The sequence below is a fragment of the Hemicordylus capensis genome, chromosome 10, assembly GCF_027244095.1.
Source record: "Hemicordylus capensis ecotype Gifberg chromosome 10, rHemCap1.1.pri, whole genome shotgun sequence".
Classification (NCBI taxonomy): domain Eukaryota; kingdom Metazoa; phylum Chordata; class Lepidosauria; order Squamata; family Cordylidae; genus Hemicordylus; species Hemicordylus capensis.
Window position 1 is genome coordinate 16593481 of NC_069666.1, and position 12730 is coordinate 16606210.

Below are 12730 nucleotides of genomic sequence, written 5' to 3' on the forward strand. Positions count from 1 at the left end.
GAAAGCACGGTTACGGGCCAAATGCTAACTCCGGTTTGCCTCGTCAAACTCCAGTTGGAGCCTTCAGTTATTGCTAAGTTTCGCTGCCGACAACTGAAGTTTTATTTATTTATTTATCCATCCATTCATCCGATTTTTATACCGCCCTTCCGGAATGGCTCAGGGCGGTTTACAATTAAAAACAGAAACCATTAAAACCAATCACAATTAAAACAGAGATATAAATATTAACACCAATTAAAACATCTTAAAAAACGATTCAACTATCATAACAATTAAAACCCTGGAAACCAGATTAGCATTAAAACGATTAAAACTAATTAAAAACCCTGAAAGGCCAGGCCAAACAGGTGGGTTTTAAGGGCTCTCTTGAAGGTCAGTAAAGAATTAAGATGACGAATTTCTGCTGGGAGTGCATTCTACAGCCCGGGAGCAGCCACAGAGAAGGCCCGCCTCTGAGTCGCCACCAAACAAACCGGTGGTAACTGGAGACGGACCTCCTCGGATGACCTTAATGTGCGGTGGGGATCATGTAAAAGAAGGTGCTCTCTAAGGTATCTCGGACCCAAGCTGTTCAGGGCTTTAAAGGTAATAACCAGCACTTTGTATTTTGCCTGGTAACATATTGGCAGCCAGTGTAATTGTTTCAAGACAGGCATAATATGGTCTCTCTGGGTTGCCCCAGAGACTAATCTGGCTGCCTCATTCTGAACTAGCTGAAGTTTCTGGGCTACATACAAAGGCAGCCCCACGTAGAGCGCATTGCAATAGTCAAGCCGGGAGGTTACCAGCTGATGCACCACTGTTTTGAGGTCATCCTCTTCAAGGAATGGGCGTAGCTGTCGAATCAGCAGAAGCTGATAGAAATCACTCCTGGCCATGGCCTCCACCTGAGATACCAGGGTGAGCCCTGGGTCCAGGAGTACTCCCAAGCTGCGCACCTGCTCCTTCTGGGGGAGTGTAACCCCGTCCAGCACAGGAAGATCTAACTCACCCCTCAGATTCTGAGCCCCCACAATGAGCACCTCCATCTTGCTTGGATTCAGCTTCAATTTGTTATCCCTCATCGAGCCCATTACTGCCTGTAGGTAGGCATTTAGAGAATGAGTGCCATTTCCTGAAGATGAAAAGGAGAAGTAGATGTGGGTGTCATCAGCATACTGATAACATCCAGCACCAAACCTCCTGATGACCTCACCCAGTGGTTTCATGTGGATGTAAAAAAGCATTGGTGACAGAATGGAGCCCTGAGGGTCTCCATATAACAGCTCCTGTTTTGAGGAGCAACTGTCACCAAGCTCCACCATCTGGAATCTACCCGAGAGATAGGAACGGAACCACTGCAAGGCAGTGCCCCCTATCCCCAACTTCCCCAGGCAATCCAGAAGGATACCATTGTCGATGGTATCGAATGCCGCCGAGAGATCCAGAAGAACCAGCAGAGTCACACTGCCTCTGTCGATTCCCCGGTAAAGGTCATCTATCAGGCCAACCAAGGCTGTCTCAACCCCATAGCCAGCTCTAAAGCCAGTTTGAAATGGGTCTAGATAATCAGTTTTTAGGAGCAATCATGTCTATTGCCCTGTTGAGTTCCCTGTTCCAGGTTCCCACCAGGGTATCGACAGAATCACCAGCCGCACCAGCGTCAAAATCCTCCAAGGCCTTTTGAAATCCCACTGGATCCAGCAGCCTTTTCAGACGGACCATCCTAATAGGCCCACCACCCCTGCAGGGGTGGATTACGGCTGTGAGACCAACCTTAACCAGGTAGTGGTCCATCCATGACAATGGGGAAACTACTGGATCCCCCACCCACAGAACACCCCCCTGAACTCCTGAGACAAGCCAGCCCCAAAGTGGGTATTGAAGTCCCCCAGCACCAAAAGTCTAGGAGACTCCAACACCAACTCCGCGACCAGTTCCGTCAGCTCAGTTAGGGAGTCAGTTGGGCAGCGCGGTGGACGGTACACCAAGAGAATCCCTAATCTATCCCTAGTTCCCAGCCTCCTGGAAACGTTTTGCCGCTGAAACGTGACGCCCAAATGCTGACTCGGCTTTAACCGCGGTTCCATGCCTATTCCAAACTCCAATCATAGAGGCAGCGGAGGATGTGCCTCGGCAGCCGGGCAGCAGAAAGGGGCTCCCCTCCCCTTCAACTGGAGTTTGGCTGGCCACGGTTTGGTGAATGTCTGCAGCACGATTTGGAGTTGAGAACTGACACCTCGGCCACACTTAACTCCAGTTGCATGTCTGAATTGGGCCTCTGTGACATAAGAGGGGACAGAAGCAGAGTTTTGGGATAGTTATGGTGATCACATCCTTCCTGCTGCCTTTAGAAGTCATGAGAGACCAGCATGGTTCAACCCCGAGGTCTGGGCAAGGACTCTCAGCCAGCCTTTTTCTTTGTTGTCCAAGTACATGGCTTGTGGTTGGCGGGTATCATCGTGGGTTGCTAATGGTGCAGGTGTTAATGATTTAGCCAGTGATGCTCCTGCCCAAAGAGAGAGGGGGTAACTCTTGTTCTTTGTTGCCTGCAGACTCGTTCCATCCAGTCCAGGTTCTTGCAGAGTCGCAATCTCAATTGCATCGCACTTTGTGAAGGTGAGTGAGAGGGAGGGATGTCCGCCAGTGTCTCCTTTCTTCTCAGAGCAGCCTCATTTCCAGGTCTGTTCAGATCTGAGCAAGTGCTCTTGCGAAAGTTCACGAGCAGCTGCCAGGAGAGGGAGAGGAAGGCTGGAAAGTGGCGGCCAGCCGGCCGGCTGAGAGAAAGCGGCAGTGGCGGCAGCAGCCGAGGGAAATAAGGCAGGCGGAGGCGGGTGGGGGGAGAGAAAACGGCCGTGTGAGCTGACACTGCTGAGTATGCAGACAGTGCCCAGCTGTTGCTCCTGCTTGAGTGCTGTGTGTGGCCTGACCACGGTTGTCCTCCTTGTGAGGAGACTGGCTGAGCAGGCAGAGGGAAGGGCGGTGCAGCCTCCTTTGGGCTCACCTGCCAGCCAAATGGCCATTCGGGCCGCACGGGGGCCCACTCAGACCTCTCTGCGCCCGCAATAAGGTACTAGCATGCAGATGCTCTGCGCGGCTTCAGCTAGTTGAAATTAATAGGATAAGTAATTAATTCAATAATTAATCAAGTAATTCATGTCCCTTTGATTTCAATAAGACTGCTTATGCATACCTTTATCTGGATGTAGGCCAGTGCCTGGAGTTGCCTGTCTCGTAACCGTGATATTTAAATTTGTGTGCCATGTATACACAAATTTCAGTGCGACCGTTAGGGAGACAGGCTATTCTCGTCCCTGGCTCACATCCACATGGAATTACTCATAAGAAGTCTCATTCTTATAAGTGGGTTATACTTGGAAGGAGGACTCAGGGTTCGTTTTCTGAACCCTGTCAATCAGGCTGAGCTTCAGCAGGTAGCCAGCCAATCAGGAGCAGCGGAGGAGGGTCTTCTTCAAGGGGAGGGTCTTCCTCCCCTCCTGCAGCAGCTGAGGATGCATCTGCTTCAAGCCAGTGACCCTCATATGGGAAACAAATAGCATGGCTTTGGTGTGGGGAGGCAGGAGAGCTCTGAGTAGCAGTAGCCCCTGTGGGGAGCCCCTCTGTTAGTGGATGTACATGTAGAGAAAGGCAAAAGGGCACAAGAGTGGTCTTACCTGGGCAGACGAGAGATCCAGCTAGTCTCGCACTCTGTCCCCATCAGAAGCTAGCCTTATGCCCCCGGGGGTCTCCCAAGCAGGGCAAGTTCTCCCCCACTCCCTCCACCCAAACACCTCCACTCCTCTGAGCAGGGAGGTTCTGTAGACCTATTATGACAAATATCGATCGATAGACAACCTCCAGGAAGATGGGTCTGCTCTTTTCCCAGAGCCATCTAATCTGTATCCATGGGTTCAGTTCCATCAGCCACTCACATTCCATGTACCTTGTAACGGAACCTGTGCACAGTTGCGTAATGGTGCCCTTTGCACACATGCCCACGTGGCACAAACGGAGTTGTGTGATAAGCAGCTGTGGGAAAGCCGTTGGTGTGTTCCAGAAGGCGAGGCTGGTGAAGGAGAGGAGGAGTGGGCCATTGAAGGAGGTGGGGGTTTTTGAAAGCAAGATAATAGTTCCTCTTCAGGCATCATCTACAACTATGAGGTAGCCACCTTCAGGACTCGGTCACGCCCTCCTTGACTCACTTTGCTGAGACATTTGCCTGGACTGCCTCATCAGGACAGAGCAGTTGGCGCCTCTGGCTAAGGACCGCCACTCCGTGACAGAGGACACTTTTTATGTGCATAAGGTCCCAAGTTATGCACCTCCAGTTAGAAAGTGGCTCTAAAAGGTCCCCCCTGGTGCCTCCAAATAAAAAGATCTCTGGTAGTAAGGCCCAGAACAGACCTCTCTTTGGGATCCAGAAGAGCCACTGCTGGTCAGAGTAAACAATAGTAAGCCAGATGGACCAGCGGCTGGACTCAGTAGAAGGCAGCTTCATAGCTGGGTTGTAGGCAGCCTCTGAAGCAGGCCTCACAAGCCTGGAAACTGGAGGCATCGTCAGAGCATTCACTCAGCTGTTCAGGGGAGCATCTAGTGAGACTTTGGAGGTGTCTGAGGAGCAGTACTCCTTGGAACAGGGATCCCCAGATGTTGATGACTACAACTCCCAGCATCCCCAGCTGCAATGGCCTTTGGGTGTTGCCGACCTCTGGGAATTCCTCTTGAAGGAAACACTGCCAAGGATCCCGAGTGCTGCGGTCTTGCAAACCAGTGGAATATTGGCTGCCACTGCTCTGTTTGTACTATGCCGAAAAGCCATCAGCGCCCATCTGTGCGAGGGAGCAGACCGTGCAAGAAGTGAGAAAGTGTGCCTGTCCAGTGGGGCATCCCAGTATCCCTGCTGGGTGGTCATGTGAGGATCCCAGCTGTACTGGCACATCACACTAGACACATCTCTCCATTGAGATGTGCTCTTTTGGAGGACCTGCCTCCCACAGGCCAGGCTCTCCTCCCTTGAGTAAATCCGAAGCTGCATCCCCAGGGCCATCTTGCTTTGTGAATGATCTTGTTGGGATGGCTGACCCCTTCCTCCTTTGCAGTGATCACGTCGAAGGATCTTCAGAAGCACGGCAACATCTGGGTGTGCCCGGTGTCGGACCACGTCTGCACTCGCTTTTTCTTTGTGTGAGTAACGCTCAGGCCTTGGGGCTGGGTGGATCTTGGTAGTTGGGTGCTGACATCTGAGGCAAGTTGCCCAATGCCGCTCTCTGACTGGGGAGAGCTGGTCTTGCAGTAGTGAGCATGAGTTGCCCCCTTTGCTAAGCAGGGTCTGCCTTAATTTGCATTGGGATGGGTGTCTCCATGTGAACTGTCAGATATTCCCTTTAGGGGATGGGAGCTTAGCTCAGTGGTAGCACATCTGCTCCCCGTGCTCCGTCGTAAAGCATTTGCTTTGCATGGAAAAGGTGCCAGGTTCAAGTCCTAGCAGCATCTCCAGGGAGGGCTGGGAAAGACTCCTGCCTGAAGCCCTAGAGAGCTGCTGCCAGTCAGTGTAGACAGTGCTGAGCTCAATGAACCAATGGTGTGATTTGGTACAAGGCAGTTCTCCATGTACCTATGAAGGACCACCCCTGGGTCTTAAGATATGGGAAATGACTTGCCTAGCAAGCCAGAGGTTGCCGGTTCGAATCCCTGCTGGTCTGTTTTCCAGACTATGGGAAGCACCTATATCAGGCAGCAGCAATATAGGGAGATGCTGAAAGGCATCATCTCATACTGTGCAGGAGATGGCCATGGGAAACCCCTCCTGTATTCTACCAAGACAATCACATGGCTCTGTGGTCGCCAGGAGTTGACACCAACTGGACAGCCCACTTTCCTTACTCGCTGTCCAAACAAGCAAGCAGATCAAAACAAGCAGGTCAAAGTCCGAGGGGCCAGAGGCAGGGATGTAGCCAGGGCTAGGCTGAAGGGTCAGCTGCAGAAACTTGACTTCCAAACCTTCCAGAGTGAGGCAAATCTGTTGGGCTGACTCTAAGGCAGAGACGTCATAGGCATAGGTCAACTGCGATTGGGCTGTGCGGGTCAGCTGACAATTTCCCCCGCTTAAGTGGCTCCAGTGCTCCGCTGAGCTTGAGGAGGCGGCAAAGCACTGGTGGTACAGGAGGGGAAGATGCCAGGTCTGGATTGCCGACTGTCCTGGTCTGAGATCTGTGCTCCACCCCACTGCACAATTCTTGGGTCAGGAGGGAAAGTGGGCATTGCACATTCCTCTTGGCGGCGTGGTAGGCTTGGGCAGTGCCCACTTCACGAGTCAAGGACAGCCAGTCTGTTCAGGGCCGTCGGACGCATCTAGACTCAAAGATCCTCCCTCTTCCCCCCAGGTATGAAGATGGCCAAGTCGGAGATGCCAACATCAATACTCAGGACCCCAAGATCCAAAAGGAGATCATGCGTGTGATTGGCACTCAGGTCTATACAAACTGAGGGGGTAGCACACTCCTTTCCTTCAGCACGGGCCAGCGCGACCCCTGCCACCCCCGCCTGGGTGGAAGGGGGCCAGGCATCAGAGGCGGCGGAAGAAGCAAGGACCACCCTGGCAGGATGAGGACCAAGACGCACAGGGGCCACGGGGTTGCCGGCCTCACTTCTGGGCAGCCGAGGCCCTGGCAGCCCCTCCGGAGGGGTGCCGGCTGCTTCACCCAGCCTGTATGTAGAGTACCGAGAGAGACTTGGAGGGCTGGACTTGGAACCAGCCCCTCGGATGGTTGGGATGGCTGACTTGGCACTCCCGCGTTTACAGTGATGATCTTTTAAACAATGAAATCAAGCAAAAAAGAAAAAAAGAAAAAAAAATTGCGAGAGAGAGTGAGCGAGAGAGCGAGAGAGAGCGAGAGAGAGCAAATGGTTTTAGCTTATTAAAATACTCTTTAAAAAAAAGAAGCTCTCAGTTGCACATGCCAGCACGCAGACTCTGGACACCTCTCCAGGCTGATATTGTGCCTGCACTCTTCCGTCCGTGTTGCACATGAGAGCAACACATCTCTCTGTGTGACCATCACACTCCTTTCCCTTTTTCTTGAGAAGGCCACTTCACTGGCACAAGCGTGTGTGATGCACACATGCAGATGTCTGCAGGGGTGCTGGTAGGTCCTCCGAAGATGCTGGGCCTGCACGTCCTGGGTCAGACTCCCACCACCTCCATTTTGAGGTGGCAAAGCTGGGGCCATTTCTCTATTGTGCCTCTCTCATAACCCTCCCATTCAGATCTAGTTTGCGTGTGTGTGTGTGTGTGTGTCTGCAAAGCTGACACATGATTTTTTGGGGTGGTGGTTTTGTTTTCACTGCCCTCTTCCTCTGCCATTGCCCCCTGTCCATTTAACTCAGCAAGCACCTCCAGCTGCTGTCTCTTCCTCTGTTCTCAAACCAGCATTGGGGAGGGGGCAATGGAGATCTGGGGCACCCAGAAAAACACTTGGGGCACGTGCCCCCAGAACCCAGGGCTAACAATGCCAACATCTGTATGTAGGACCTGGAGCGACTTGTCCTAATGAGCCGGGTGGTGGGGCGGCAAAGGAGGCACAGCTTGCTCTGCTTCCGGGAGCTCCGTTTGCTCCTCTCTCTCTCTCCCACCCCAGCATTAATGAGAGCCCTGCTGCCTGCAGGCTGGTCATTCGTCAGGTAGAGCTACGAGGTGAGCTGCGCAGCTCGACCTGACTAATGGCTAGCTTGCAGGCAATACACCTCTCATAAATGCTGGGGTGGTAGAGAAAGAGGAGCAAATGGAGCTCTAGGGAGGATAGGCAGCTGTGCCTCCTTTGGCCGCCCCCCCGGGCTCATCAGGACAAGCTGCTCCTGGTACGTATATATGTGTGACAGATATTCACTCTCTAATCCTCCTGCACATCTGAAAAACTGGGTCAAGATTATGAACATTTTATCTTTCCTTTACTCACTGTCTTTCCTGGGTTGTGTGTGTAAATGAAAGGAAGGAAGAAAAAGAGAAAGAAAGCTACTTTTGGTCCCCCATTCTGGTGTATATGTGGAACCACTAATTGTTGTCTTTTCCATTGGTGCTACTTGACTAGGACGTGCGGAAATAGGTGTTGATGACATCCAGACTAATATCACACCGTTCAACAGGGTTTTCTGTTGTATGGGATGGAGGCATTTTCCGCAGTCCCCCCCCCCCCCCCCGTCGCTTCCTCTTGCAGCTTCCTCTGCCTTCTGAAAATATGACCCTGAGGGTCCGCTGACACCCCAGGAACATACAGGTAGCCCTCGTTTTCCTTGCTTTCAACAAATGCGGTTTCACGTATCTGCAGATGGGTCTTAGAGAAACGTTTTAAAAATCTGTGGCATAAAATAGGCTAAATGTCCCCTATTTGCGGTTTTGAGTGGCCGGAAATGACTCGGAAGTGACTTCTGATGCCATTACTGGCTGTCATTTTACAGTGCAGAGCCATTTAGTGGCTCTTTAAAAAAAAAAAAAGACCTTTTTTTGGTAAAAATTGGAGGAATTGGGGGTTGGGGGGGCCTTGCTGGAGACCTAGAGAGCCAGGGGGAGTGCTTTATTTATCTTATTTATGCTCCCCTGACTCCATTTTTACCCTTGGTGTGTGTGTAGGAGCCTAACCCCTAGATTCCCATAGGGGCAAGTTTTCGTTATTCGTGATTTCCATATTTGCGCCTATGGGCAAGAATGGAACGCCCATGAATCGTGAGGGCCACTAGGGGTGTGCAGACAGATGTTGAGCCAGTTTGACGTTGAACCGGTTTGTTTCAATGGTTCAGATTCGAACTGAACCACCCCGTTCGGTCCGACCCTGGACCGAACACACCCCGACTATTTGGGGGTTCGTGGACTTCCCGCCAATTTTTTAATCTCTTCCCCATTGGGGAAGGTCATCGAAGCAGTGGTGGTGGGGTCCACAGAGGTTCCCCCTCCCCATGTCGGCCCATTCGGGACTCCGTATTTCGGGCCGCTGCCACTCATGTGCAAATGGCCTCTGCGAGGCCTGGCATGATAACAGAGGCTGGTGGAAGGAGGGGGAACCTCCACAGACCCTCCCCCCGCTGCCCCAATGGCCTTCTCCGATGGGGAAAAGGTTTTTTAAAAAGTCACCAACCGAACCGAACCAGGACAGGGGGGCTCGAGGGGGTGCCAAACTGAATTGGTCCAGTCAGGTTTGAATCCGATCTGGACTTGAACCAAACCGGGCCAGCCGGTTCCGTGCACATTCCTAAGGGCCACCTGTATTTTCAGAAGGCACAGAGGGCTGTGAGGGTGGGGAGGGGGGATCACTGAAAACCACACCCTCCACATGATGGAAAACCCTGTTGAATCTGGGCAGCTGTAGTAGAGGTGCCTCTTTTCCTTGTCATGCACATCTGGATGTTGTGTGTGTGTGTGTGTGTATGTGTATGTATTTTTGCCCTGCATTCTAGCCACCTCGCTGGGGATGTGAGGTTTGTGTTCACCACAACCCTTTGGCAGTAACAAAAGCTGTTGGGTGTGCAATACCATTATCCCTAGCCACAATGGCTGAAGGCTGGGGATGATGAGAGTGTGAGTTCAAAGGCCATTGTGGCTGGGGATGATGGGACTTGTAGTCCAGTGTCATTTGGGGGCCAAGGTGGGGGGATGCCTGTTCTAATGATAAGTCTGCCAACCAGCCTGACAACAGTCTGCAAGGTGTCTTTTATGTCACTAGGACAGCACAATGGCTTATTATGGGGGTTCTCAATGGATGTTGTTGCACAACAACATCCATCATCCTCAGCCACAATGGCCTCCAGCTTATAAGTTACATTTTACATCTGAAAATGGATATGGCCCCCAAAGGAGGCACCAGATTCATCCCTTCTGGTTTCTCAGATCAAAAACTGCCTACGCAAGGCTCAAGCTCTTCCCGCCTCCAACGTCCACTCACTTCCTGTGAGCTGCGGTCCCAGCATCATCTCTGGGCTGTGACGAGGGCATCCGTGCCTCTAGCTTCCCTTCAAGCAGGCCTACTGACTGACCCAGGCTTCATATAATGCAAGCAGAGGCAAAGGTGGTGTTCAAGTTTGCTGCCCCCCCCCCTTCGTTCCCTGTGTCACCAAAGGAGTCGCATGGTTTCCTGTTTTTATACCACCCCTCCCAAACTGGCTCAGGGCAGTTTTACATGTCATGCTGGGAGCACATAACAGGTCAGCTGCCACTTTGGCTGAAGGGTTGGCTGGCTCCTTGAAGCCTGAAGCTGCCCCTTGCCAACAAGGGGCGAGCTTGCATGTGGCCAGCTTGGATATTCACCCTTTTAGGGCAACAGATTATTGGCTCTTGTCCGTTCCATGGTTGAACCATTCCTTGATTGTACCATGGAGAAAACGAGTGGCACATTGGCTTTCATAGGGCATACTTGTGCTATGGAGTTGTTGTGGCCCAGACCACTAGCAGCAGTCAGGGCTTGCCCCATAGGCGCAAGACAAAATCCCCAACATTGTGCAGACATCATGCTCCAGGGGTGATGATGAACCAGGCAAGTAGGATGAACCAGGCAATGAGAACCTAGGAACCCAAACTCAGTCCCCAAAGATAAAGGCCTTTCACCCAGATGAACATGGCAGCCATAGTATCCAGCATGGAGAAATGGAGCTTGGACCTCCAAGGATCATGGGAGGTATCCCAGAATGCATTGCACTCACAGCAGCTCTCTTATGCTTGGCCCCTCTACCTGCATGCAGCACTCTATGACAAACATGGCGGCCAGCTGCCAAGAGCTGCAGAGAAAGGGAAGTGCCGCTCCTCTTTTCGCTCGACCACAGCAAAAACTCAGGTACAGGATCTGGGCTGCCCACATTTGAGCAGGCTGATCGGGAGGGCTTCCTGTGGGTTCTCAGGCACAGTACTAGCTGGGTCTGTCATCTCCTACCCTCCAATTATTAGGCACTTGAATGGGCTCCTAATGGAATCTTCTCTGAGACAGACCCACTCAAGGTGCCCTATTAGGAACCTCTTGCCTTTCAATGCTTGTCAATGCAAGGGATACATCAGATGAGATGGGCGAAGTGCTTGGTTCCAGGCCTGGAGGGTTGCCCCTTTAAGTATCCTCACTGTGCAAGAGAGCTTGGAGCCTGAGGCAAGCAGTGGGCCCAAGAGACAAGAAGGGCTCAGTTGGGGCTGAGACACCAATCAACTTGCTCTCTTGGGAGCTCTCCAAGGTTCTGGAACCAGGACCAGAAGGGATATGGGGTGACCTGAGGGAATACAGGACTTCTCCCTCCACCCTAATAACTGTGAACTGGACCCTTGTTGAAAGCCCCTCTTCTAGACAACCTTTTGAGGTACATGTGCTCTGTCCTCCATGTTTTCTGGTCCTCTTGGTAGAGATATGACTGGTAGTATTAGCTGTCATTAGGTCCTAGTGAAAGTGCAAGAGGACTAGCTGTATCAGCACCTGGACCTTTGTTTTGGATCCTATGGCCCCCTTGGGCTGAGGCGTCATTCAGCGTGGGCGCTGTAGCTCAATGGCAGAGCATCTGCTTTGCATGCAGAAAGCACCGGGCATCTCTGGTTGGAAACCCTGGAGAGCCGCTGCCAGCAAAATAGACCTGTCTGAGTTAAGTGGACCAAGGGCCTGATTCAGTAAAGGCCACTTCCTATTTGAAATCCAGGTCCAAATCCCCGCTTGGCTGCAAAACTAGTTGAGTGATCTTAGGCCAGTCACTGGGCTCATTCCCACAATCCTAAACAGGGTCGGAAGAGGAGCACCCAGCCAGTGTAGGAGAGCCATGTGTGCTCCTCATCAGCAGTTGTGTGCATGCAAAGATTAAGGGGAGAGGAGGGGAGGATGATAGGGAGTTGGGTAGGATGGGAGGAAGAGGATTGGGTAGGACGGGGTGGAGAAGTTGTTGGGTAGGATGGAAGGAGTTGGGTAGGACAGGAAGAGGAGAAAAACATGATTGTATGGGAGCTGGCTAGGGTGGCTTTCTGTCCACTCCTGTAAGATGCTGGGAACAGAATGTGTGGTGGCCACTCCTGTCCTACCCAGATCCCAACTCCCACCTGATCATTCACTCCTTCTCCGCCTCCCTTGAGCTTTGAATTAACACGGTTACTGATCAGGAGTACGCATGATTCTCCGACACTGGCTGGGTGTTTCTCTGGCCCTGTTTAGGGTCATGTGAACAAGCCCACTGTCTCTTGCTGAAAGGGAGGACTCAGTGGAAGCGCATCTGCTTTGCATGCTGAAGGTCCCAGGTTCACTCACGGGCAGCATCTCCAGGTAGGGCTGGGAAAGACGCCTGCCTGAAACCTTGGAGAGCTGCTAACAGTCGGTGTACTGAGTAGAAGATGGCTTCCTACGTTTCTGTTCTTCAACCCCCCAAAAACTCACCAGGGTGGACTCTTTGCAAGGTTGCTAACTTTGCTAGGTTGTTCTTTTAGAAGACAGCCCTGCTGGATCAGGCCCAAGGCCCATCTAATCCAGCATCCTGCTTCACACAGTGGCCCACCAGATGCCTCTGGGAAGCCTACAGGCAAGAGGTGAGGGCATGCCCTCTCTCCTGCTGTTGCTCCCCTGCAACTGGTATTGAGAGGCATCTTGCCTCAGAGGCTGGAGGTGGTCTATAGTCACCAGTCTAGTAGTCATTGATAGTCCTGTCCTCCATGAATTTATCTAAACCCCCTTAAAGCCATCCAGGCTGTTGACTGTCACCACATCTTGTGGCAGAGAATTCCATATGTCAATTATGTGTTGTGTGAAAA

General features: G+C 52.0%; 1 protein-coding gene across 5 annotated transcripts in view; it reads left to right on the plus strand.

Annotated features, from left to right (window-relative positions):
- Positions 1 to 6924, plus strand: part of PARP6 (poly(ADP-ribose) polymerase family member 6) — a 64412-nt gene extending 57488 nt beyond the window's left edge. For 4 of the 5 annotated variants that reach the window (XM_053272883.1, XM_053272881.1, XM_053272884.1 and 1 more), the window contains exons 21-23: positions 2538 to 2601; positions 5082 to 5166; positions 6366 to 6924. In XM_053272883.1, the coding sequence (XP_053128858.1) occupies positions 2538 to 2601; positions 5082 to 5166; positions 6366 to 6468 (252 nt within the window). In that variant the 3' untranslated portion in view covers positions 6469 to 6924. Of the gene's footprint in view, positions 1 to 2537; positions 2602 to 5081; positions 5167 to 6365 lie in introns of those variants that run through there. The other variant, XR_008311502.1, reaches the window with a different exon arrangement.
- The last annotated feature ends 5806 nt before the right edge of the window (positions 6925 to 12730 follow it).